Source organism: Syngnathus scovelli, chromosome 2 (genome assembly GCF_024217435.2).
Source record: "Syngnathus scovelli strain Florida chromosome 2, RoL_Ssco_1.2, whole genome shotgun sequence".
In the NCBI taxonomy this organism is placed as follows: Eukaryota; Metazoa; Chordata; class Actinopteri; order Syngnathiformes; family Syngnathidae; genus Syngnathus; species Syngnathus scovelli.
In genome coordinates this window covers 14,599,111-14,623,524 of record NC_090848.1, presented here as the reverse complement: position 1 = coordinate 14,623,524, position 24,414 = coordinate 14,599,111, and the positions used below count along the sequence as shown (strand labels likewise).

At 42.7% G+C, this 24,414-nt stretch overlaps 4 protein-coding genes across 8 annotated transcripts; 2 read left to right on the top strand and 2 right to left on the bottom strand.

Moving 5' to 3' along the window:
* Window positions 1–488: 488 nt before the first annotated feature.
* Window positions 489–7,114, bottom strand: coq10a (coenzyme Q10A). The gene is made up of 5 exons (XM_049754478.2): window positions 6,569–7,114; window positions 3,354–3,503; window positions 3,063–3,255; window positions 2,504–2,605; window positions 489–2,418 (listed from the first exon to the last, which is right to left on the bottom strand). The coding sequence occupies exons 1-5, from the start codon at window positions 6,703–6,705 to the stop codon at window positions 2,251–2,253; spliced, it is 750 nt and encodes a 249-aa protein (XP_049610435.1). The 5' UTR covers window positions 6,706–7,114; the 3' UTR covers window positions 489–2,250.
* Window positions 7,115–7,528: 414 nt separating this feature from the next.
* pmelb (premelanosome protein b) lies at window positions 7,529–15,481 on the top strand. Of its 5 annotated transcripts, none has more exons than XM_049754465.2 (12): window positions 7,529–9,532; window positions 10,775–10,870; window positions 11,080–11,226; window positions 11,912–12,040; window positions 12,155–12,316; window positions 12,728–13,060; window positions 13,133–13,357; window positions 13,431–13,568; window positions 13,653–13,755; window positions 13,948–14,153; window positions 14,231–14,321; window positions 14,746–15,481. In XM_049754465.2, exons 1-12 carry the CDS (start codon window positions 9,460–9,462, stop codon window positions 14,909–14,911), a joined length of 1,869 nt encoding a protein of 622 aa, XP_049610422.1. In that variant the 5' UTR covers window positions 7,529–9,459; the 3' UTR covers window positions 14,912–15,481. The 5 variants fall into 5 exon arrangements, with proteins under 5 accessions (XP_049610422.1, XP_049610421.1, XP_049610423.1 ...); XM_049754464.2 differs by having other exon boundaries at window positions 7,532–9,532; window positions 13,428–13,568; XM_049754463.2 differs by lacking the exon at window positions 7,529–9,532 and adding an exon at window positions 9,573–10,564.
* On the bottom strand, window positions 15,290–18,144 carry LOC125988811 (tubulin alpha-1B chain). The gene is made up of 4 exons (XM_049754473.1): window positions 17,997–18,144; window positions 16,725–16,947; window positions 16,497–16,645; window positions 15,290–16,411 (listed from the first exon to the last, which is right to left on the bottom strand). Exons 1-4 carry the CDS (start codon window positions 17,997–17,999, stop codon window positions 15,431–15,433), a joined length of 1,356 nt encoding a protein of 451 aa, XP_049610430.1. The 5' UTR covers window positions 18,000–18,144; the 3' UTR covers window positions 15,290–15,430.
* Window positions 18,145–21,913: 3,769 nt separating this feature from the next.
* On the top strand, window positions 21,914–24,414 carry LOC125988812 (tubulin alpha-1A chain-like). The gene is made up of 4 exons (XM_049754474.1): window positions 21,914–22,078; window positions 22,812–23,034; window positions 23,113–23,261; window positions 23,351–24,414. Exons 1-4 carry the CDS (start codon window positions 22,076–22,078, stop codon window positions 24,329–24,331), a joined length of 1,356 nt encoding a protein of 451 aa, XP_049610431.1. The 5' UTR covers window positions 21,914–22,075; the 3' UTR covers window positions 24,332–24,414.

Here is a 24,414-nt window from a genome sequence, read left to right as displayed (position 1 = left end):
GTTTTAACGACCAGAGATGTGCGTCATGGCACTAAAAGGCACTTTGGCCTTCCTCAGTCACACGAGCCCTTCTTACTGAATGTGCTAGGATATTAATAACACCCTACATTCCGCCACCCAGGTCTGCTTGAAACTTGAAAATGACCTGGAAACTGTGATGTCATTTTCAGTCGACAGCAAATGGTAACATGGCCCCCCTGAGTTGGATAAAAATGAGAGAATTCTGCTTAATTCATATTCCACACAGAATATTTACATGAACGCGGTGATTAAACTAGTGGGGGCCACATGCAACATAGTATTACTGTCAAGAAAACTTTGGGGTTGACTTTTGCTTTGAACAAGATAAGCTTTTGTACAAGAAAGTTTACCGGTTGTAATTGACATTTCTATAGGTAATTTGGTTCAAAATTAGACATGATGGCTAACTTTTCTGTTGCTCACATTAATAGCTTGATTGGATGGATCGACGACTCAGAAGCTGCACGCACTGAAAATAAGGAACTTTATTTATATACAGTCTCACCTCCAAAAGTACACTTCAGCCTTTGTACAACATAGGGACATCACAATAACGCACAGGTGCTTGAAAGTTTAAATATTTCCCTGCCTCACGAGCGGTCTCCCCGCAGATTAAAAAAAGCTCAACATGAAATCGCCCATGTAGCAAAGCGATACTTAATATTTTGCCAATTGGTTCAGGAAGTTGAAAATAGAATTCATAGACCTTTGGTGAATAATCTTTTGTATGTCTTACAATCAATGTGTGAGGAGCACACAAACTTGCATACATGTGCAAACAAACGACAAGATTAAGTTCCTAGGCCAACAATATGTTAGTGTGAACGCTGCAGGCTAAAGGGCATTCCTTTCATGCTTTAATTTGCCATGTAACATTGAAGCTCTGAAATGTTGATTGAACTTGAGTATAAAGTGGACCCCCGGATATTTGTGGTTCAGCTTTTATCTATTTTCAAGGAAAGGTTAATAAAATTATGAGCACTTTTTTTGGGGGGGTCAGAGACCAATTTGGACTGTAACAGGTGAATAACTGCAAATTGACTTATCTTTTTATTTGAACAGTAAAAGGAAAAGGTTGGGAAAGCTGAAAAATGTGAACAGGTTTTAATCAGAAAAGTAATTTGAATTGACCTGTTTTTTTCCATTGTTTTTTTCTTTTTTACAATTTTACAGATTTATATTTTTTAAACGAAACTTTAAAAACAAAAATGACCTTTTATATGTCTAAAACACTTGAATTTATTTAAAAACTGGAATTAAAAGGTGTTTTTTTTAAAAAAAAAATCCCCAAATTAAGATAGCTGTATTCCTGCATTTTAAATTGGTACATTTCAAATAGTGACCCTCACCATTAACAATGACAAAATGCAGCCTTTGCAAATGTATTTAATTGGAATCTAACTGCATCCTTTCTTGATATTATTCAGATTTAAAAAAAAAAGTTTGTGTAACTGAGCAGATGTGATGCAGCTGCCCATATACTTCTCCTGAGATGATAAAAGAAAAGCTAAAGCACGTGACAGCAAGCAAGTTCAAAGTGCAGAAAGAAAACTTCTTTGTCCCTTTAATCAAACCTGTTAACACTTTCTCACTGTCCCAAAAAATGGCACATTTTATCCGCTCCCCCTTTAAAAAAAAAATACACTAATCATAAGTGTTTAGCACCAAGCACACTATAATGGAGCAAAGCAGACTACTCACAAAAAATGGGATACTAGAGAATTTTCAGGACGAGCCTAAAATATTATAAAAGATAAACTGGAAGAGTCATTAAAAAAACACCCGCTGTGAATGTGGCTCCTTCTTAGAGAACAGCAAGTTGTAGGAAAAAGTGCTGAGACACTAAACAGTTGAATACATATGTGCTTTCAAAAATTGTGAGAAGTTTGAGTTAAATTCACCTGTAAGAGTTTGGCGACATTCAAGATTCATCCTGACATTTCAGCTAACATCCAAACTTTTTGTGAGTAGTGTATCAAAACAAATCAACGTGAAGGAATATGGTTGAACTGAAGGTCACAGTGAAACATTGGACTATCTCCCCTTCAGAATTAAACTCAGGATTGGTTGTCTTAAAATATATATATATTTTAAATAAAAGCATATTGTTTGACGATGTATTTGTTGTTTTGTACATGAACTCGCTGGACAATGTCCCTGGCTAGGCAGGGGGTAAGGGGGGAGACTAAGCAGCAGCTTCATGCAGTTTGGGTGTTTTACGGCCGGACATCACGTCTGGTGGATCTCGTGGAACATGAGCTCTCGTGGGATACGAGTCTCTGGGCCGTAGAGCTTGCAGGCACGACGCTCAAAAGCAGCCACATTCTGCTTGACCACCTCGTCAAAGAACATGGCGGCCAGCTGCGAGTGGAGCAGGGAGCGGAACTCGAAGGATATCTGTAGAGGTGAGAGGGGGGGGGCATGCTCACAGAAATGGCAAAGCGGTCACGGCGGACGTCACGCGGAGGGAGTGGCGACTTACGGAAAAGTCAACAGTGCAGGTGCGAGGGTAACCGGGAATGCCGGGACTGAAACGCCAAATGGTCTCCAGGTGGTTGAACAGCTTTCCGTCCGTGCACACGGCCTGATGACAGTCAGCACCGGGGGAACGACACAACAAAGGTTATTAAAATTATCGGTAAACATTCTGAAAAATTACTTTGAGGCTTTTTCAAGTTTGTCTGGTTGTGCAATTTATACGCAAGTGCAATGTGTATATCTTAAAATCCAAGTTCAGACTGGCATCCAAAAGCCAACGTCCATATTCGTGTTGACTGTCTGCACCAAATGTACACTATATGCGAAATGCCCCAAAAAAAAGTAGAAGAGGAAATGAAGAAAATGGAGGCATGGCAACGAACATGTTACGTATCGCTAGTTTAGCATGCGGCTTCCACCAGGGTGTATTCAAAATAATAGCCAGCTGACCGACCAAAACAGCTTTGTTTTGTTATTATGTTTCCCCAAAATTTGTAACTTGTAACTTGTGGTGTCTATTTGAAAATGAAGTATATACAGCCAAAGCCATGACGAGAACTCACCTTGACCAGGTGAGGCCGCACGCAGCTGATCATGGACGTGTAGCGCTCGATGACAGGCGGGAAGCCCACCTCCAGCTGGGCCTTGCAATGACCCGCCCGCTTGGCCACCGTCTGAGACTTCTTGCACCATGGAACGAACAGTTTGTAGTCGTCGACGTTGGCAACCACATCATACATCTCTAGCATGGAGTACCTGCAGGTAAGAGGACACATGCTCAGCGAGGGTGGGGGCGAGCGCCACACGCATGCATCAGACGAGCGAAACTCAAGTTTCTCGGCGGCGGCCGTTACCCAAGTATCCTGCGTTCCGAATACTCCTTCCTTTTATTGGTAAGGCTGATGAAGTTCCTGCTCTGGGGAACACTCGCCATTGCTTCCCAGTCGTGGAGGCAAAGCACTCTGGGAGATCTCGTCATCAAAATGCCGCATGAGGACAAATGTCTGCGAGGGGACAAAAGACATCGTGTGAGTGAGAAAAAGGCTGCGGGTGTGCACCGGTAAATTCTGACCTCCAGAGTGACAATAGGACATAGAAAGTTGGCTGGCTGCTGCTGGCGTTTTCTCATTTGATGTGACAAGTGCTCCTGCAACATGTGATGTCAGAATGTGGCTGACCTCAATGAGCCAAGATGGGACTAGAATAATCTCCGTCCTCAGTGACACAGGTGTTTTGGAAAAAACCTTTTTGGCCTTTCAACAACACGCAAACCTTTCACTCAAATGACTTAAGTGAAAAACTTCAGCTCTAGTTGTTGTACACCTTAGTCATTTCATTTCCTATTTCTGAATGTCTTTCCATTTCAGGGGAACACATACAAAGACGTTCATTTGGTGCAAGAACGACGGAGTAGACTTCATCTCACTATATTGAGGTATAGACACTTTATATTTCTGCAAAGATCTCCCGGGGGCTTTGAAACACTAAACTGCAAAGAGCTTGAGACATTTATTTAAAGGGGACTTTATTGTGTGAAGGCGATGGCCTTCACACATATGTTATTCTACACCATTCTCTATTATTATTATTATTCTTCTATTTTATTCCCGCCACTTTTTTGTCCCGCTTCTTCTTCCACATAATTCATCCGATTCACTCCGTTCCACTTTTGACGTATTCCAAATATTCACGAGATGAGCGCTTCCATTTTTCTCGTTCCGAAAATTTTCCGATTTCGCAAAATTCGCGAATTTACGACAAATTTTTCCCCATTCATTCTCAATGGCAGATTCGACATTTCACATTTACGTCATTCCCCTTTTAAATTCACCTCATTCAGCACATTCAAACCACATTCGGAATGATTCTCGACATTCCCAAAATTCCCAAATTCAAAAATTTCACGTTTTCTCGTTAAAAATTCCGACAAAATTTCACGAAATTTCGTTTTTCACCTCTAATTTCTACATTTTTCGACCGATTCAACCCGTTCCAACTTCCAACTGTTCATCTTTTGCCTACCTAGTCCACAACTTCCCACTTACAAAAAAATTCCAAATTTTCAAATTTGAAATTCAACCAAATTCTTCGTAATTTCGTTTTTCTACTCTAACTTCTACATTTTTCAACCGATTCAACCCATTCCAACTTTCAACTGTTCATCTTTTGCCTGCCTATTCCACAACTTCTCACCTACCAAAAATTCCAAAATTTCAAATTTGAAATTCAACCAAATTCTCCAAAATTTCGTTTTTCTACTCTAACTTCTACGTTTTTCAACCGATTCAACCCATTCCAACTTTCAACTGTTCATCTTTTGCCTACCTATTCCACACCTTCCCACTTACCAAAATTTCCAAATTTTCAATTTTGAAATTCAACCAAATTCTACAAAATTTGGTTTTTCTACTCTAATTTCTACATTTTTCAACCGATTCAACCCATTCCAACTTTATTCACTTTGGTCACCTCATCCTTACCATATTCACCACCTTCACCCCCACTTCCACTATGGTTACAAAATTCAACCCTTGACCCCCACTTCCAGTGTGGCGGCCATCTTGGATTGACCCTGAAGTGCTCCCAATGAACCTAGAATGAACCGGAAGTGCCCCAAATCGAACCGGAAGTGACCTTAGGTAAACAGGAAGTGACCTCAGGTAAACCGGAAGTGACCCCAAATCAAACCGGAAGTGACCTTTTTAAACCGGAAGTGACCTTTTTAAACCGGAAGTGACCCCAAATTAACCGGAAGTGACCTCAGCTAGACCGGAAGTGCCTCTAGTCAAACCGGAAGTGACCCAAATAGACCGGAGGTGACCCAAATCAAACCGGAAGTGACCCCAAATGAAGCGGAAGTGACCTCAAGTAAACCGGAAGTGACCCCAAATCAAACCGGAAGTGACCTTTTTAAACCGGAAGTGACCTTTTTAAACCGGAAGTGACCCCAAATAAACCGGAAGTGACCTCGGCTAGACCGGAAGTGCCTCTACTCAAACCGGAAGTGACCCAAATAGACCGGAAGTGACCCAAATCACCCCGGAAGTGACCTTATTTCAACATTAACTGCCCTAAATAGCTACATTAGTCGCTAACTTTTGCATTTTTTGTCCGATTAAACCCGTTTCAACATTTTAAAGGGAAAAGGGAACCTCCTTAAGCCGTTTTTTGTCCTTTTGTTCCAAATTTCAAAATATTTTGGCGCAATTGCTTTTTCTTTTAATTCCCAGTCATTCTCTATGGGGATTCAAGATTCGCTCTAACTTCTACATTTTTTAACCGTTTCAACCCGTTCCAACTTTCAACTGTTCATCTTTTGCCTACCTATTCCACAACCTCCTACTTACCAAAAATTCCAAAATTCAAATTTGAAATTCAACCACATTCTCCAAAATTTAGTATTACACTTCTATTTTCCACATTTCTCAAGAAATTCAACTCATTTCAACATCATTCCCCAAGAAGTGATTCAAAGTCTTCGCCTTCACACGCAATTTCTCCAGAAATTGCATTTTCTAGTTTTGACATGATACTTTATGCTGATTGGTCTATGGCGTGGATGGGCAAGGCTGAGTGGGCAATCATGAAATAATCAATGAAATATTTTGGAAGGGGGGAATATTAACCAGTACAGTGGATCACAAATTCACTTAGTTGCAGTTTTATTTCAATATTTTGTTCAATGACCATCGTTTTTCATTAAGAATGCACAGTATATTCGAAGTTTAGTCACAATATATCGAATTGTTTGGGGTTAAAAAAATATATACATATATAGTCTCGTCGTCTGTGACTAACGCAGTCCAAACAGTGGTAAAATCATAATTAGAGTAAGCTATGTGTTTATCTATATGTATTATAAAACAATAGAAAAAGAAAACCTGGTGTGACTTCTCGTGCGACAAGACGTGACGATGTCTTGTTACGTCATAGCGTAAACTAGTTCATCGGGCACCGTTCGTAACCTCGAAACCGAAACGCTATGTACTGTACTCGCAATTCCAAATCACAGTAATGTTAGATTGCAATCTAAGTAACACTCACAGACAGATCATCTGATGTTCATTACCTGATATTTTGTCGCGTGCACATTCGGGGCACCGATGGGCGACAAGACCGGGGCGAGCCCACGATGGCAAGCTGGAGATAGTCGCTAAAAGTCCGCACACCCATGGGCAACCTCCAGGCTGTGGTCGCGGCTGCCATCCAGACAGCCACACGGTGTCAAGATGAGTAAACAGGGATGGAGCAGACTGAAGCGATCGGGAAAAAGGAGCGCTTTTTGGTCCGTGCAGAGGTAAGACGTGTCGCTCACAGAAAAAGCATTCGATGACAAGCTGGCGACGTAACGATCACAAGTGATGCTAGCTAAGCGCGAGCTAACATTAGCCAGCTAGCGAGGAATCGTAATAGTCTGAATTTCCGCAACAAAAAAGAGAAAACATCACTCGCGCTGTCATATCGTCACTGGTCATAAACTACGGCAGACTTGGCAGCTATGTTTTGTTTGATGCCGAATACCGGCTTGCCAGTTCCCGACGACCTTCTGCTGATCACTAAAACGCCGGTGGGACGAATCGCTTGTTCTGCTGGTCAGCTTAAAGCGGCTGACAGACAAAAGGGTGCTCCCTAGTGTGGCGGAGGATCACAGATAAAAACCCCGAACGGTCTGATTTTGTGGTACATAGACGACTAAAATCACTTGGATTTCAATTCTCTACACTGAAATAAATAGAAATGTCATTTAATTCCATTCACACAAAAACACCCTGTCAACTGGTATATGTTTTTTTTTTAATAAGAAATAAATATCACTATATTGTATTGTAATTTATTAAAAGATACAGCAATACAATTTAAAGTAAATCTAAAGATCTAATCCCAGTTGTATTAAGATTTGACTTAATACTTTAATTATACGAGACTGACATTGCTGATTAGTCTGGTGCCTTAGCCACTAGGGGACAGTATAATGCACCAGTGACATGCAGTGAGGCCTTAATGATACGTACCTTCATATGTACCTTCAATTTACTACACTGTTTTCAAGAATCAACCTTTTATTTTGTTTTTATTCATTTCATTTACATCTCTGAAATGCAATTACACCAGAGCAATGGAAATTAAAACATCTTTAAAAAAGCAGGTTCATTGATTAATCATCAGACAAATTTATCACTCAAATAAATCATAAATCAAAATAATCATAGTTGCAGCCTACACATCTATACAACATGACATAACTTTTTTTGTGTGTGGATAGAATCTTTTTCTGGTTGGCTCATATATGTCTTGTGTATTGCCAGGCCAAAGACATTTTGCTGCCCAATGAAAATGTTTCATTTACGGAGAGGGAGGATGTGGATGATGACAATTGACACCCCACCACACACACACCCCCTCATTTGCTTTGCCCTGATCTATCATATGTAAGCACAGGTGAAGAATAGCCATACCCTGACACATTTACAGAAATAGGCACATTAAAGATCAGTAAAACATTAACTGGGTTGCTTAACTTTACACTTAATGCATGGAACAGGCACTCCAGAGAACCAAATTATTGTCTGATGTACAATAAATGTTTACTTTTATTAAGAAGTCCACTTTGGCAGAAGGTGGTGATGTTAAACTGCTTTTTAAAAACATAGCCTGTACAATAAAACACAAATTACAGCCTGTGACAGTTTGATGCTGAAATGAATGTTTTTTTATTCATTCATTCATTCATTGGATATTTCTTCTAGAATAGAAGCTTCGCCTCCGTGACTGATGATTTTGAGTTCGTATGAATACCGACATTGTATTTTTTATGGGTGGTTTTATCAAAAGGTAGCTCGCTACATGTCAGTGTTATGCACATGATAAGGAGACAAAAATGCTTATAACAAAGTCACTTTATAGTTGCCGGTTGAGAATGACAAAGCCGGATGAATTTAGGGAGTCACAAGTGTTTCCATAATCCTCCTTAACATCGCATTCCTCCAATTTTTATCCAACAAATCGCCGCCTTGTCGTTGCATGCGTGACCCATTGTTCCACTAACATACAAGCAAAAAAAAATTTTTTTATATTATTTTTCTTGACATGTTTCTAGTTTTCTATCATTTGAAAGGTTTTGCAGCTCTATATGCAGATATGCATTATCATTGCACCCCAATTTGCACACAATGTGTAATAATTAGCCCCCAAAATGTGTCAGGAGATTTGAGATTTAGGGGAGCACTTGGGTGGCATTTTAAAAGCATGTGAGTTCTTGAATTTATAATACCCCTAATTCAAGATATTTGTTGAATTTGGTAGCAGGTTTCCTCCAATGCCATTCTTTGTTAACTTGTATTAACACATAAATATGAGAATATTCTCAAAAGATGGAGGTCAGTTTGTAAGACTCAGTTTGTTCTCCTCTAGTTCATCTTCCACATGGTAGTCCTGCTATACTGACTGACGGTATCTGCTACCTTCAAACCTCCTTTGGCATTATACTGCTCAGTTTTTAGATTTTCATATATTTGTTATTGTGCTTGAGGTTTGCTGAGGCGTAAACTACATCTGCACTGCATTAATATTCTATTATCTTGCTCTCTTGTGTGTCTTGATAAGATAACCGATCAGTAATAAAGGAAAGTTGATTTAATGTGCCTCTTGCCATGTTCCAAATTGCAGGATCAGAGATTTAACAGGCTAGAGTGGTCGATGAGTTCAAAGATGGAGACGACCTCAATCTTTGCACACATGATCGACATGCGTGTGCACATTCCATAAGTGTTCTCAAAACTGTACATTCATACTGGATGAGCGTTAATGCTTGACAAAATTCATGTCAGGCTAGGTGCCCCCCTCACCAAGTTTGTGCATGTGGCTGGGCCTCCTTTGTCTGCTGACACACGTGGGGCTCAAACATGAGTGAGTTTATAAAGCCTCTTTGCGGTTGCCGGCTGCTCACTAAAGGGATACTTGATGAGGAGCAAGATGATGAAGACGTCGGCTGTGCTGCTGGTGCTGCTGGTAGTTGCCTCACGCTCTGTGGCCAGTAAGTAAAGAAGATGCTTTTAAAAAATTAATAAAGTCATTGTTAACATGAAATAATAAGATAAGGCTAATGGAAGTATATATAGAATATATTTCTAGTGTGTCATACCTGTAAATATTCCATTTATAGACGTGATCAAAAACGAAAAAATGGCAATATCGGGTTGAAGAAAAGTTTTCGGTGGTATCAAACAGGTTTAAAAAAAATTCTTCGAACAAAAGTTATATGTGGATGGCATTTACGTATGTTTGCCGTTTTAAAATAAAATTAATAATAAATAAAATTTTGGTTTTTTAATCCATATTTTAACCTGTGACTTTTTAATCTGCATTAAACTCTCAAACACCTGAGTGTCACATGAGAAGGATTGAAGAAAGCAAGGCTACATTCAGGCATTTGTATGTATTATATAAAAAAATAACAAATACACCTTGATAGTGGGTGCCATTGGACAAAAATTATGTTAGACAATTTAATAATTAATAAATAAATTACAGTGGAAACACTCTCGTAGGTCAAACAATTTTAGTTCATACAACAATTTTTCAAAGTCTTCTTCAATTTTATTTATAGAGCACTTTTGGAGTTTTTTTTTCCCACGGGAAACAAATACTGGAGACATTCATTGTTCTAATAAAACCTAATAAAATATTTTATGTACCATTTTAACATTGTTATCTGTCAAACAATTGTAAGTTAGCAACTGAAGTTTTTTTTAAAGTCTTAAATTTTGTTTCTCAGTACTCTTGTGACAATCTTCTCTTTGGATTCCTTCTTGTTGGCACCATCAAAAGCTGTCATGACTCGTCCCCAGTTGCTTTATTATGTCCGTGTTACCATGGTTTCTGTTCACGTCGCCCCTCCCCTCCTGTGTTACCTCAATCATTGTAATCACAGTCACCTTCCTCTTGTTACCTGTCTTGTATTTAAGTCCTGTCTGCGTGTTACTCCCTGTCGGATCATTGATGTCTTCACGTTTGATGTCGTTCTTGGTTCTTGTTTCTTTTGGTTCCTGTCTTTGCCAGTCTGTCGGTCGGTCCGTTAAGTTATGTCGGTTCTGTTTGTTTGTTCCCCTTATCCTCTCTTCCAACTACCTTTTCCCTTCAATACACTCTGGTCCAAGCTGCAATTCGTTGCCCTGCTCCATTCCGACCTGTGACAAAAGCCAAAGAAAAAGCTAAATACATGCTTTGAATTGAAAAATAACATTATTTCCTTGTCTTTTTACAATATTTATTCTAGAGCCCAAAAATCGCTTCATTCGCTATCCATCCTGGAACACCAAGCTTTACCCAATATGGAAAGTTGGAGACGCCCGTTACGCAGACTCTTGGAAAGGTTTGTATCTCAACACATGGGTATTCATTCAAACATCACATTTGGCTGTGTAAAACGTACTTTAGAAATATTTGTTACGACACATGCCCTTTTATTGGCTGAGTTTTGCCCAAAGTCGGCTCAAGCTCACCTGCGTTCCTAATGAGTGGAAAGAAAATTGATGGTTGGATGTTAAGGCACTTGATGTTTTCTGTGTGTTTTACGCACAGGTGGAAAAGTAACATTCAATGTCGCCAACGACTCCCCAACTCTGACCGGTGCCAAAGTGACCTTCACCATTGACTTGGAATTCCCCCACAACCAAAAAGTACAGGCCGATGGAGACGTGGTTTGGGCACAAGACTGCGTTGTAAACGGTAACACATATGTATGCATACACACAGAAGGGTACTTAATACACTACAACAACATAGGCTGGCGTCGGAATGTTAAATTGGTCTTTATGGTCTATTACAAACAAATAGGACTTGAACAACCACCAAACTCCTCCCAAAACCTTTTTAGCACAACAAACCACACAAGTGGCTGACTTGAAACCGGAAGTCCCTTACAATGTGACTGCTGAGAGATGATATTCTTAAAGCAGAAGTCAACCTCAAAATTTTCTTTGAAATATGTTTTGTGTGGCCCAGCTCATCGAAAGTGTTTTGATTAATCTTTTGTGTGTGAAATATGAATTAAACAGGCAAAAGCCACTTGTTTTTATCCATTACAAGGGGCAGTCATTTTGACACTTGCTGTCGACTGAAAAGGACATCAGTTGCCAGGTCTCAGGTCACCACAAATCACGACTCAGCAGTTTTCTGAATCTGAGCTGTAATTAGTTGTGGCAACTGTCATTTTTAGTCAACGGCAAGTGGCAAAATGGCCGCCCCCTCAGATTGATAAAAACGGGTGAATTTTGCTTATCAATTTTTATTGCACAAACGCAATATTAATCAAAATGCCGTGTTTAGACTAGTGGGGGCACCAACAACATATTATTGTCAAAGTATTGCGATTTACTTCCACTTTAATGATTTGTGTCGCATTCTCTTTCAGGAACCAAATTTCTGGAATCCGAAACCGTTTTTCCAACTCCGAAGACAGACTGGGAAGCAGTTTTCCCTGATGGGACACAAATCAAGAAGGATACAAAGCCCAACTATGTGTTTGTCTGGAAGACCTGGGGTAACTGAAGCCCTCTTTTTACAATGTATTTCACATACAGCAGTCATTTAAGGAATCCGGGATGTGTTATTTAATCAAGTTGTGCTCATTTTGATCATTATTTGTCCTGAGCAGGTCAGTACTGGCAGGTGGCAGACGGCCCCTCATCCACCCTTACTATCGACACAACTGACATTCCACTGGGCTCCTACACCATGGACATCGTCATCTACCACTACCGGAGCAAAGAGAAGTTCATTCCTCTGGGTTATGCCTCCACACAGTTTTCCATCACAGGTAGGGATTTCAGATGGGTATGAACCCTGCGTAAGACACAAGAGAAGGGAATAATTGTTCTTCATTGATAGCCTTCATAGTCATAGTCTTCATTATGTATTTCAACTACAAACAGAACATTCTTGGGGGGGATCCAAACATGAACAGGCTAGTTACTTTTTGGCTGCTCCTCGTAGGCCTACATTAATTGAAATGAATACAAAAATCTTGAACTATCAAAACATGTAGCTACCTCCTTTCAATGCTAATTGGTGACCCAAAAACTGGTCACCAATCCCCCTAAAGTTGCCATCACAGTTTTGACGTTTCTTGTCTGCCATACAGATCTGATTGTGTGAATGTATGTTCATTTCAAGACCATCTCCATCCAACGGGATCTATATATTGATCAACAACTTTTTCTCTGTGCAGATCAAATCCCATTTGCTGTCTCCCTGAACCAAGTGGACGATATCCTGGCTGGGGACATGAGCTTCGTCCTGAACAGGGCCATTGCCTTCAGCGTCAGCCTGCACGATCCCAGCCAATTCCTGAGCGACGCCGATATCACCTTCAACTGGGACTTTGGGGACACCAGCGGGGCTCTCATTTCCAGAGACCTGACCGTCACGCATACCTACGTGAGCGCCGGCTCCTTCAAGCCCCGCGTGGTGGTCCAGGCAGTGATTCCAGACAAGGCTTGCATCCCTCCTGTGGATACCACAACCAAGGCCCCCGCACCACTCAGTGATCAGGAAACCTCAGGTATGCCATCTTGTGTTCATGATGACATGTGACTGTGCATGCAGATGTCATTTAACACGCGTCTTGTGGCAGCTGCCGTAGTCCCCCCTCTGGGTTCCAGTAAAGTTATCGGTTTGAGGACCAACGCAATTCATTCAGACACGGAGGAGGAAACGAGTGAAGATGAGACCTCCACTGCTCAACCCGCCCAAGAAGGGGCTCCAGCCGCTAGAACTCCTTCCCCCACCAACGAGGCACACGCTGACCCTGCCACTAACACTTTAAGCGAGGAGGCGGGCAACGATGTAGAGATGGAAGGTAAAGATGCCTGCAGTGACTCTTTTTGATGCACTCGTGTATGTAAATCCTGACGGTCGTTTTTCCTCAGCAGGTTTAAAGCGACCATTGTCACTGACAGGCCAATCCGCGGTTGTTTTCGTCGTTAAAAGGGAAACAAAGGACAAACCCTCTGAGGATGACTGTGTGACATATCGATATGGCTCCTTCTGCGCTGACATTCAAGTGGTTGGTGGGTTCCTTGTCGTTACTTGCCCCTGATCAAACGTTTCCTCGGTGAATATCAGTGTCAGCAAACATTTTCTCTGTTTTTTAGAGGCCGTCGACAAAGTCGAAATTGTACAAATGGACAACAGCATGACAGCAAGACCAGGAATGAAGAACAATGCTATTGATCTCACTGTAACCTGCCAGGGAAGGTGAATGCACCCCCTAGATATAAATTATTTCCAGTAGAACCTAATCAATCTCTTTCAGAAAGCAGGTTGTCCTTTGATTTTTTTTTTTTTTTTTCTCTTCACCATTGTGTTATGCCTGTAAAACATCAAACATGCATGCATGTGATCTTTGGCTTTGAATGTATTACTGAGGCGTCTCTCCCGCTCACTCAGCTTCCCCAAACAGGTGTGCAGCATGATTCTGGATGCAGAGTGCTTGACGCCCATTCACACCACGTGCAACATGGTGGAGCCCTCCAAAGAGTGCCAGATGGTGTTGCATCATTTCTTCAACAGCTCCGGCGTCTACTGCATCAACGTGTCCATGGCCAACGACGTCAGCTTGGCCGCCACCAGTGCAAAAGTTAACATTGACATGGGTAAGTATGCTTATGTTGGATGAATACGCTTGCTCACTTTCTTGTCTGCTTACTGACACACCCCATTTTTGTTTCAGGCTTGGGGCTGTCCTCCTCCAGCATTATCACCACCGTGCTGGGTGCCACACTCCTCGTTTTGTCTTTAGGAGTAGTGGCATTTTCTTACAAGTAAGTCATGTTTCTGTCAGCATGCATATTTGCATACTTGCCATTTTACATACTGAAGAGTAGGCTATACATATGGTGCACTGCTAAGTTTGTTTTGAGGGAGACCTGCCTCAAGACCAGACAGATTTTAATGCATCACTAGCCAAACAACGAAAATAAAAACGATTAGTATATTGCTTTGATATCATATGCCATCTCTACAAAAAAAAATCATACCCATGACGAGTCGTTTAATGTCATCCTTATGCCACTAGGGGGCGTATTTGCTGAATATTTGGGGACCAACATGATACTGTGATGTAACTTGTAACGCCCTCCTCTTTTATTCCTTTGAATTTATTCATTGGCAGTTTTAACTTGATAAAGTGATCACTTCAATAGCCCAAGGTTTTGCAGTACTTAAGATGCAACCATCACTCAACAGGCGGCTGAAGTCCTACCACCATCTGAAAGGAGACATCAGGGGAGGCGAGGACCCTCAGGCTGGCTGGCATCTCAGTGGTTCCACAGCATCAATGCTGTGGAAGATGTTCAACAGGCGGGGGGGAGTGGTCGATCAGCATCCCCTGCTGCAGGACAGACTAGTGTGAACAAGGCCCCAGACAGAGGGCATCTCTATACAGCTTCTCCTCACTGCTCCCTTTTTGTACTTTTTTTTTAAAAAAAGATACCCTTTTTTTTTTAAGATTGAACACGTATCAGTTTCTTGTGAATCAAATATGTTGCTGAATTACACCAGATTAATGTCCTCATAATTTTGGTAATCAAATCAAAACAATGAATCATCACTAAATTTGTGTTTTCCATTAAACTTTGCTTGGAGCATTTTTGTCCCTCCTGTAATAACAATTGCACTGAATTACTCAAGTCCAGTTGTTGCTCAAACTTAATGTTTATTCTAAATTCCAACATTTTGTCAGCTAGGATTTATAAACCTAAGATAAAACCTTCATGGAAACAAGACAAAATGACTTGCCACATGACTTTATTTGGAGCCAGGAAGAACATTTTGAATACCTTTTAACAACCAATCTGGTAACTGACCAACAGACACTTGTCTGGAATGCCTTCAAGAACACACAATTAAATTCCCTAGTTTCTTGTGCCTTTTAATATTCTTCCCCTTCCTCCTCCCCTTCACCCTCAATGGAGTCGACTCCGACCTCCTCGTAATCCTTCTCCAGAGCTGCCATGTCTTCTCGGGCCTCAGAGAACTCGCCCTCTTCCATGCCCTCGCCAACGTACCAGTGCACAAAGGCACGCTTGGCGTACATCAGGTCAAACTTGTGGTCAAGGCGGGCCCAGGCCTCAGCGATGGCGGTGGTGTTGCTCAACATACACACGGCCCTCTGGACCTTGGCCAGGTCACCACCGGGAACTACGGTGGGCGGCTGGTAGTTGATGCCCACCTTAAAACCAGTGGGGCACCAGTCCACAAACTGGATGGTGCGCTTGGTTTTGATGGTGGCAATGGCAGCGTTGACATCTTTGGGAACCACATCGCCACGGAAGAGCAAGCAGCAGGCCATGTACTTGCCGTGGCGAGGGTCACATTTGACCATCTGGTTGGCGGGCTCAAAGCAGGCGTTGGTGATTTCCGCCACAGAGAGCTGCTCATGGTACGCCTTCTCAGCAGAGATGACGGGGGCGTAAGTGGCCAGGGGGAAGTGGATACGGGGGTAGGGCACCAAGTTGGTCTGGAACTCTGTCAGATCAACATTGAGGGCGCCATCAAAACGAAGGGAGGCCGTGATGGAGGACACAATCTGACTGATCAATCGGTTCAGGTTGGTGTAAGTGGGACGCTCGATGTCGAGGTTCCTGCGGCAGATGTCGTAGATGGCCTCGTTGTCGACCATGAAAGCGCAGTCAGAGTGCTCAAGGGTGGTGTGAGTGGTTAGGATGGAGTTGTAGGGCTCAACCACGGCGGTGGACACCTGGGGAGCTGGGTAGATAGAGAACTCCAGCTTGGACTTCTTGCCATAGTCTACGGAGAGACGCTCCATCAGCAGGGAGGTGAAACCTGAGCCGGTGCCACCTCCGAAGCTGTGGAACACCAAGAAGCCCTGCAGGCCAGTGCACTGGTCGGCCTGACAACACAAAGACGAGGACAAGACATTAGCATTCTGGCTTCCTGCCTCGGTCCAAAACCATGTTGTTTGCAAAGTTACGCACCAGTTTGCGAATCCTGTCCAGCACCAGGTCAATGATCTCCTTGCCTATTGTGTAGTGTCCGCGGGCGTAGTTGTTGGCGGCGTCCTCCTTGCCTGTGATCAGCTGCTCAGGGTGGAAAAGCTGGCGGTAGGTTCCAGTGCGTACCTCATCTTAGAAAAATCCATAAAAATGACTTTTCACATCATATCACGTATCAAAAGGAACTGTTTTGTAGAGCAAAAGCTTTACCGATGACAGTGGGCTCCAGGTCCACAAAGACAGCTCTGGGGACATGTTTTCCAGCTCCAGTCTCGCTGAAGAAGGTGTTGAAGGAATCATCTCCACCTCCCAGTGTCTTGTCACTTGGCATCTGTCCATCTGGCTGGATGCCGTGCTCCAGGCAGTAAAGCTCCCAGCATGCATTGCCGATCTGGACGCCGGCCTGACCAACGTGGATGGAGATACACTCGCGCTGTGCAGAGAAAAAAAAATATTCAAGTTCATTAAGATTACTAACTTAGTGTCACTGCTGTGTCTAAAAATGAAAGCAACCGTCGTGTTGAATTATTGTTGGGCGCCCCCATCGTTTGCTGCAAGAATTGCAGCAGTAGACACCACCCTGCTGCATGACAACCCACAGCACACAGAAACGCAGAAGACCCCCCCACCCCCACTCTCCGCATCCCCCCCCCCCCTCCCCCCCACCCTGTACGCAAGAATAAAACACTCTTTTGTTGTGTGCTGTCTTTTTTACGCCTTCTCTTCTCTTGTGTTTCCTGCAACACTCTCCTCTTTTGGCAAGGAAATGCAAATAATACGCGCATGCGCGTCCACCCTCTAGTTCTGGAATATTCCACTTGCTCTCCACCGAGGATGCAGAATCACGTCTTTGCACGGGTAAAAAGAGGCCAAAATCCACACAATGCTCCGTTTATTCGAATGAAGCACCGGCGCGGTATTCGGCGCAGGTATTGTACTTAACCATGCTTAAAATCTATTCAATTGTGAATTATTAAAAAGGTACTTATAAATTACTAATGACCTGCCACAAAAGAGCCTTTCTCCATCTCTCCCCAGCCGAGCCCCTCCCTACAAACTGACGTCCTTTGCAAGGTGCCACGTTTATTTGTAATTTTTTTTTGTAATAATCCAAAATTTCGAACAGAAATCTAAGAATAAAAATTAATTTTGAGATGATATTGTCTGATATAACTGTATTTGGCATATTGTGAGCTTCTCTCTCCTCAGTACCACTAGTCATTGTTCGCATCACGCAGACACAAAGCATCGCAACCTGCAACAGTCGCTGTACAAATCAAATTTATAATCCTTCGTGACTTCATTAAAATAATGAATTGTGACCATTACATCAGTCCTAATGTGCAAATAAGACCGCATTGCAGAACCAAAGCCGTGCTAGAAAGAACCGACTTCGACCATCTCCTTTTTATACCTGCTAAAAATCCTCTCCCTGAAAACAAAAGAGAAAACATTGTGCACAAGGATGATAGCCGAACTCACCATGTTTTCGTCTCTGGTTTAAGGCAGGAAAGAGGACGAAGAAAAATATTTTTTGGGTGGGTATTTCTAAGAGGTTTGCGTTGCGTGTTGTACCCAACGGGGTCGATGCAACAACTGCTGAATGGGAGGGCGGTGCTTGCACATATATACGCGCACGGCAGCACTGGGCAGAGCGAAAAGCGCACTCTACTGCCCCCTTGTAGGTAACATTAATACATCTTTTTTAAACGAATTTCCGTGCATTGCAATGCTTATCTAATCTGGTGTGCTCAAAATGAGCTATCATAATCTGTTTTTTGCTATTTTCATTCTCGTGTGCGATTATGCTTCATTATTCTTAACTAGGACGTGATTACTGCTTGTCATCTAGCAGACGCAGGACGAAGCCTTCTATGCGTCCAATTCTTTAGGCGTGGCATTTGGCAATCAATAGAGGATTGCGTGTATGTGGTCTACCATTTGTGTTGTTTTACTGGCCATATTCTGCTTCTATCATTATATATATATATATATATGATACTTTCTAACAATATACCTACCTATCTATAGATCTTTCTTCTGTCTCAATGGGATAAATTATCGCAATATGTCTTATAATAACAATTACTTTTTCATTCTAAGGCAGAAACTACATGGGAAATGGTTGTAATCAAATTTTAGAGACAGCAAACTTAATCAGAAACTAAGACCTTTGCAAGAATGCAGTACTGCAAATAGCCTTATTACCATGGTTGCATAGGATGTCCATGATGGCCGCCCACCCTCCTCATCTCCCTCTTTTTTTATTTTCTCCTCAGCTCCTTCTTCTGTGTCCTCATTTTCTGCAGTGATGTCATCCAGTGGCCCGATCACATGACCACTGCGTCACTTAGCTGCTCTCTCTGTGGTATGGGGCGTTTCCTTACTTTCTAACCTCTGTGCGAACTAAAAATGACTGCTGTGGATTGCTGTGATGTACAAAGCAGTGACATTTGCCATTGCCTTTAGTTTCTCAGCTCGTGTCTTCTTTTGCCAGGAAAAGGCTGAGCGCTTCTGCAAGGAACAGTCGTAAGATGAATGGATGAATGATGGATAGATGGGTGAGAGAGAGAGAGAGAGAGAGAGAGAGAGAGAGAGAGAGAGAGAGAGAGAGAGAGAGAGAGAGAGAGAGAGAGAGAGAGAGAGAGAAGAAAGACACAGACAAACAGACAGACAGATAGACAGACAGACAGACAGACCAGTAGACAGGAAGTGAAGACTCGAGAACATTCTCTCCTCTTCCTCCTCCTCCTTCATGTCAGCAGCTGTGGCAAAGGGAGCAGCTGCACTCCGAGACTAGAATGCTAAAAAGATGGGAGTGGTCCTTTCCTGGCACCAAAGCGACTGGGCTGAATTGAGCAAAGAGAACATGACCCTATTCCCTGGGCGGCACTTTTTCCATTAAGCACAGCACAACCATATTAAACAGCAATAGATCACATTTTCGGCTTGCAGTAGAAACATTGGATGATTTTTGTGTTGTACTGATTTCCACAATGTAAACAAGGAAAACAGAATATTGTGACACTGTTAGTTCTTAATATGGGTCTGCCTTCAATTTATTTGGTTTTGGCATTTTCTCTATAGCAATGATGGAAATTATAGTACTGTACATACAAACAACATTTGAAACATTTGACCATTCTTAATATGTATGTAAAAATAGATGATGATTATTATTATTATTATTGTTAGACTGCAAATGAATTGCACAACAGGCAAATGTATCCATGCGGGGACGAATATAATGTAAAATGCGCTAAATTCAGATCAAGTCACTCCAAGTCTTCTCTCCATTGTACGACCCAAACCATAATGAGCTAAACTTGAAAAATATGCAAGCACGAGATCTTATTTGCGAGTAACTTTAGCATGTGTTCTGCTTTATTTTCATTTTGGATGAAAGTTTAACATTGGCTAAGGTCTGCATTATACTGCATAAGTTCAACATAACATAAGTAAAACAACACAAGACATAGGATTTCTAACATGAGTCCAGTAATTTACTAAAGTGAGTCACCTAATGTAGAACGTCTAAGCGGCATTGAATTTCTGTTTTTAGATGCATCAGATTCAAAGGCAGAAAACTGTAGGACTTGGGGCAACTTGTCAAATAATCTCTTTGTTATCAGCAACCAAGGCACCAAGCTATTCAATAGTATCAATGTTTATGAACTATATAACACCATGTACTGCCTTGACCATGCAGTCTTTCTATAGTACTGTATATTCACCACAATGTATTGAACGCGGTTCTAAAAAGCTGAATAAGTACAACCATTTTTGAGATGAGGACATTAGTGTAAAGGAGTCAGGAAGCAGCCTCAGTCTAGCAGGGCAGCTGCTGCAGGGTTGCTGCTATTTAAACTGGGTCACGTGACAACCAGATAAAGGCGGTCTTATGCGGATACTGGGGCTGTGTCTAGGCAACGGCACTATTCATCCCATAGCAACCGTTAAATCTTGGGAGGAGGAATGGGGGTTGGGCCATCTGTGCTGGTACATGACTGGACTGGATGACCTCATTTGTCAGCTAAAGCCTTTGGAAACAAAGATTGGTCACGAAATCAGTCTGGGACTAAAAACAGAGGCATTGTTTACTTGATAATCATGGATTATCTATGTATTGCAAATGATGTCTCACAAACGTGTGAGTGCGGACAATCAAATGATCGCTAATGTAGGATAACTTTAATCGGAGCTTGGGTGGACTGAACCGCCTAATGGATATTTCCTTAGCAAATCAATGACATGTATTATGCACGAGACTCAGCAGATCAATAATGCTGCTTGCCTGAACATCAAATAGCATAGATACATAAAAGCTATACATTCAAATAAAAACAACAAAAATTATGTTCATGTGATGCTATTTTTAAAAAGCTGTTTCAAGTGTTTTCATTACATTGTGAATACCACTTGTTCATTTAACTAGTGTGAATGGAAAGACATTTGAGCATTTATTACATATGCTTGATAAGGAGGATACAAGTATGTGTCGTGTCTAAAGCAACACAGCTTTAGGTTTAATTGCATACTAGTAGGCCAAAAGTGGCACAAGTCGTGGAACAAAATGTTACAAATAGTACACGCTCTACTTGCACACCATAGTCTTTCAACAACTACTAGTTTGTCTTAATAATGAAGACAAGTCGTTCTAGTACATGGACCTTCATCTATATTTGTATCCTTTACTTGGAGGATAATAGTAAATGATACATTCTTGCTAGTTGAGCCTTGTGTTACTAGAAGTACGAATACTACTCGTTTGAGCATTTATTCCATATCCTTGCCATAAGTTGTAAATGCAGCTGCATTTACAATTTATGGCATTCAGTCTACATGGCTTTGATTCCAGCACCAGTGACCCAATGCCAAACCTCCACCAGTCAAATCCAGATGAAAAAAAAAGAGTTCTGACAACTGCACCAAGCAAACTATTTGAGTGGCTCTCTGTGGTGACACATGAAAAAGACACAATAATTCTACAGATGGAAAAGACACAATCATTCTACGAGCATGCTCGAGTTGTTCTCGTAAGCCAGATACTTATTACAACAGTGTCATGAGGACATGAACGTCAAGTTCCATGTCAAGGAAATGGTAAAAGTGCTCAAAGGGCTTTTAAATGATTTGTCTTTTGTGAGATTATGCAACATTGTACTTTCAACTAATGGTTTGAGGCCTGTCTTCTGGTAGCATCACGTTGAAATTACGCAGCATTTTCCTCTCAGCTAGCCATGCTTTCTGCACAAAGCCGGGTGGGGCCAGGGAGGGTGCTTGTGTGACCGCTACTGAGATCAGCCAATAGAAAGCCACGGATAGTTGACTGACAGGCATCTGTCCACTAATAGGAGAGCACTTGAAGTCGCCGCGCCTCTGATCAGCCAATGATGACACAGCAAGCGGCGGCGCGAGGTCGCGTCAGTATAAATACTGTCTCGAGTTCCCGGGTGCGCCATAATGTCTTACATCGACCGCGTAACAGTCGGATTGTAAGACAATTCCTCAACGGACTTCCTTGTTGTAACCTCCTCGATTGACCCCTCAAGAAAAGCAAAATGGTAAGAGTGGTTTTAAAAACTTCCATGAGTTGATGATTATAATTGGCGTTTTTGTGTCCCATCGGTGTCGGGTACGAGATGGGGGTTGAAATAAATGTCCTTTTTTTTTTTTTTTTTTCAAAACTAAGGTTTATATTTGGTGACTTGGTTCGTCATGAATTGTCTTCAAATATATGTAACATTTCATATAAATAGCCTAGTGGGTAGACACGTAGAAAGATGACTGACGCAGATGGTTGCTCACACCGTACTTTTGATTTTCGCTTCAAAGTCCATTTTCTCAAGTCCCGTAAATTCGAAGTCAAATCGGTCTGCGGAGACCTTAATGAAAGACTTGCGCGTTTAGATCGGTAGTCATGAACACAGCGTTTGCCATTATACGGCTAACGCCCAGAGTCACCCAATCCTGGGAGAGGATGGATAGATGGATGAGGGTGGAGGTGGGGGCAGAAGGGTTTTGTGATTAGGCAGCGCCCTGTCACCATGTCAAATGCATGCTAGTCATTGAACGCTGACCGTCAGCTTCAAGGTTCACCAACCTCAAACGTCACGTGCTCAAGTGGCAAGAGTACAAATAAATGTATGCAGTAAACTGCCCCGGAATAGTGGACATTTTTATTGTTTAAAAAAAAAAAAAGTTAAACAATCCAGCTGTGGTTACATATTGTAAGCTATTTGGACAGTTTTTTTTTAAATCATTTAATTTTTTACATTCCTCCCCTCACATACACAGCGCGAGTGTATTTCCATCCACGTTGGCCAAGCTGGTGTTCAGATCGGCAATGCATGCTGGGAACTTTATTGCCTGGAGCACGGCATACAGCCAGACGGACAGATGCCCAGTGACAAGACAATTGGGGGTGGAGATGATTCCTTCAACACCTTCTTCAGCGAGACTGGAGCTGGAAAACATGTCCCCAGAGCTGTCTTTGTGGATCTGGAGCCCACTGTCATCGGTAAAACCTTTGCTCTACAAAACAGTGTCTTTGATGCGTGATATGATGTGAAAAGTCATTTTTATGGATTTTTCTAAGATGAGGTACGCACTGGAACCTACCGCCAGCTTTTCCACCCTGAGCAGCTGATCACAGGCAAGGAGGACGCTGCCAACAACTACGCCCGTGGACACTACACAATAGGCAAGGAGATCATTGACCTGGTGCTGGACAGGATCCGCAAACTGGTGCGTAACTTTGCAAACATACAACATGGTTTTGGACCGAGGCAGGAAGCCAGAATGCTAATGTATTGTCCTCGTCTTTGTGTCGTCAGGCCGACCAGTGCACTGGCCTGCAGGGCTTCTTGGTGTTCCACAGCTTCGGAGGTGGCACCGGCTCAGGTTTCACCTCCCTGCTGATGGAGCGTCTCTCCGTAGACTACGGCAAGAAGTCCAAGCTGGAGTTCTCTATCTACCCAGCTCCCCAGGTGTCTACCGCCGTGGTGGAGCCCTACAACTCCATCCTGACCACTCACACCACTCTTGAGCACTCCGACTGCGCTTTCATGGTCGACAACGAGGCCATCTACGACATCTGCCGCAGGAACCTCGACATCGAGCGTCCCACTTACACCAACCTGAACCGGTTGATCGGCCAGATCGTGTCCTCCATCACAGCCTCCCTTCGCTTTGATGGTGCCCTCAATGTTGACCTGACAGAGTTCCAGACCAACTTAGTGCCCTACCCCCGTATCCACTTCCCCCTGGCCACCTACGCTCCAGTCATCTCCACTGAGAAGGCGTACCACGAGCAGCTCTCTGTGGCGGAAATCACCAATGCCTGCTTCGAGCCCGCCAACCAAATGGTCAAATGTGACCCTCGCCACGGCAAGTACATGGCATGCTGCCTCTTGTACCGTGGCGACGTGGTGCCCAAAGATGTCAACGCAGCTATCGCCGCTATCAAAACCAAGCGCAGCATCCAGTTTGTGGACTGGTGCCCCACAGGTTTCAAGGTGGGCATCAACTACCAACCTCCCACTGTAGTTCCCGGTGGTGACCTGGCCAAGGTCCAGAGGGCCGTGTGCATGTTGAGCAATACCACCGCCATCGCCGAGGCCTGGGCCCGCCTTGACCACAAGTTTGACCTGATGTACGCCAAGCGCGCCTTCGTGCACTGGTACGTTGGCGAGGGCATGGAGGAGGGCGAGTTTTCCGAGGCCAGAGAAGACATGGCGGCTCTGGAGAAGGATTACGAGGAGGTTGGAGTCGACTCCGTTGAGGGTGATGGAGAGGAGGAAGGAGAAGAATATTAAAAGGCACTCGACTGATAAACAGAAAATAATTCCAAAGCATTCCAATGAGTTGGTCTGTTTAAATAAAGTTTGATTAAATGGCA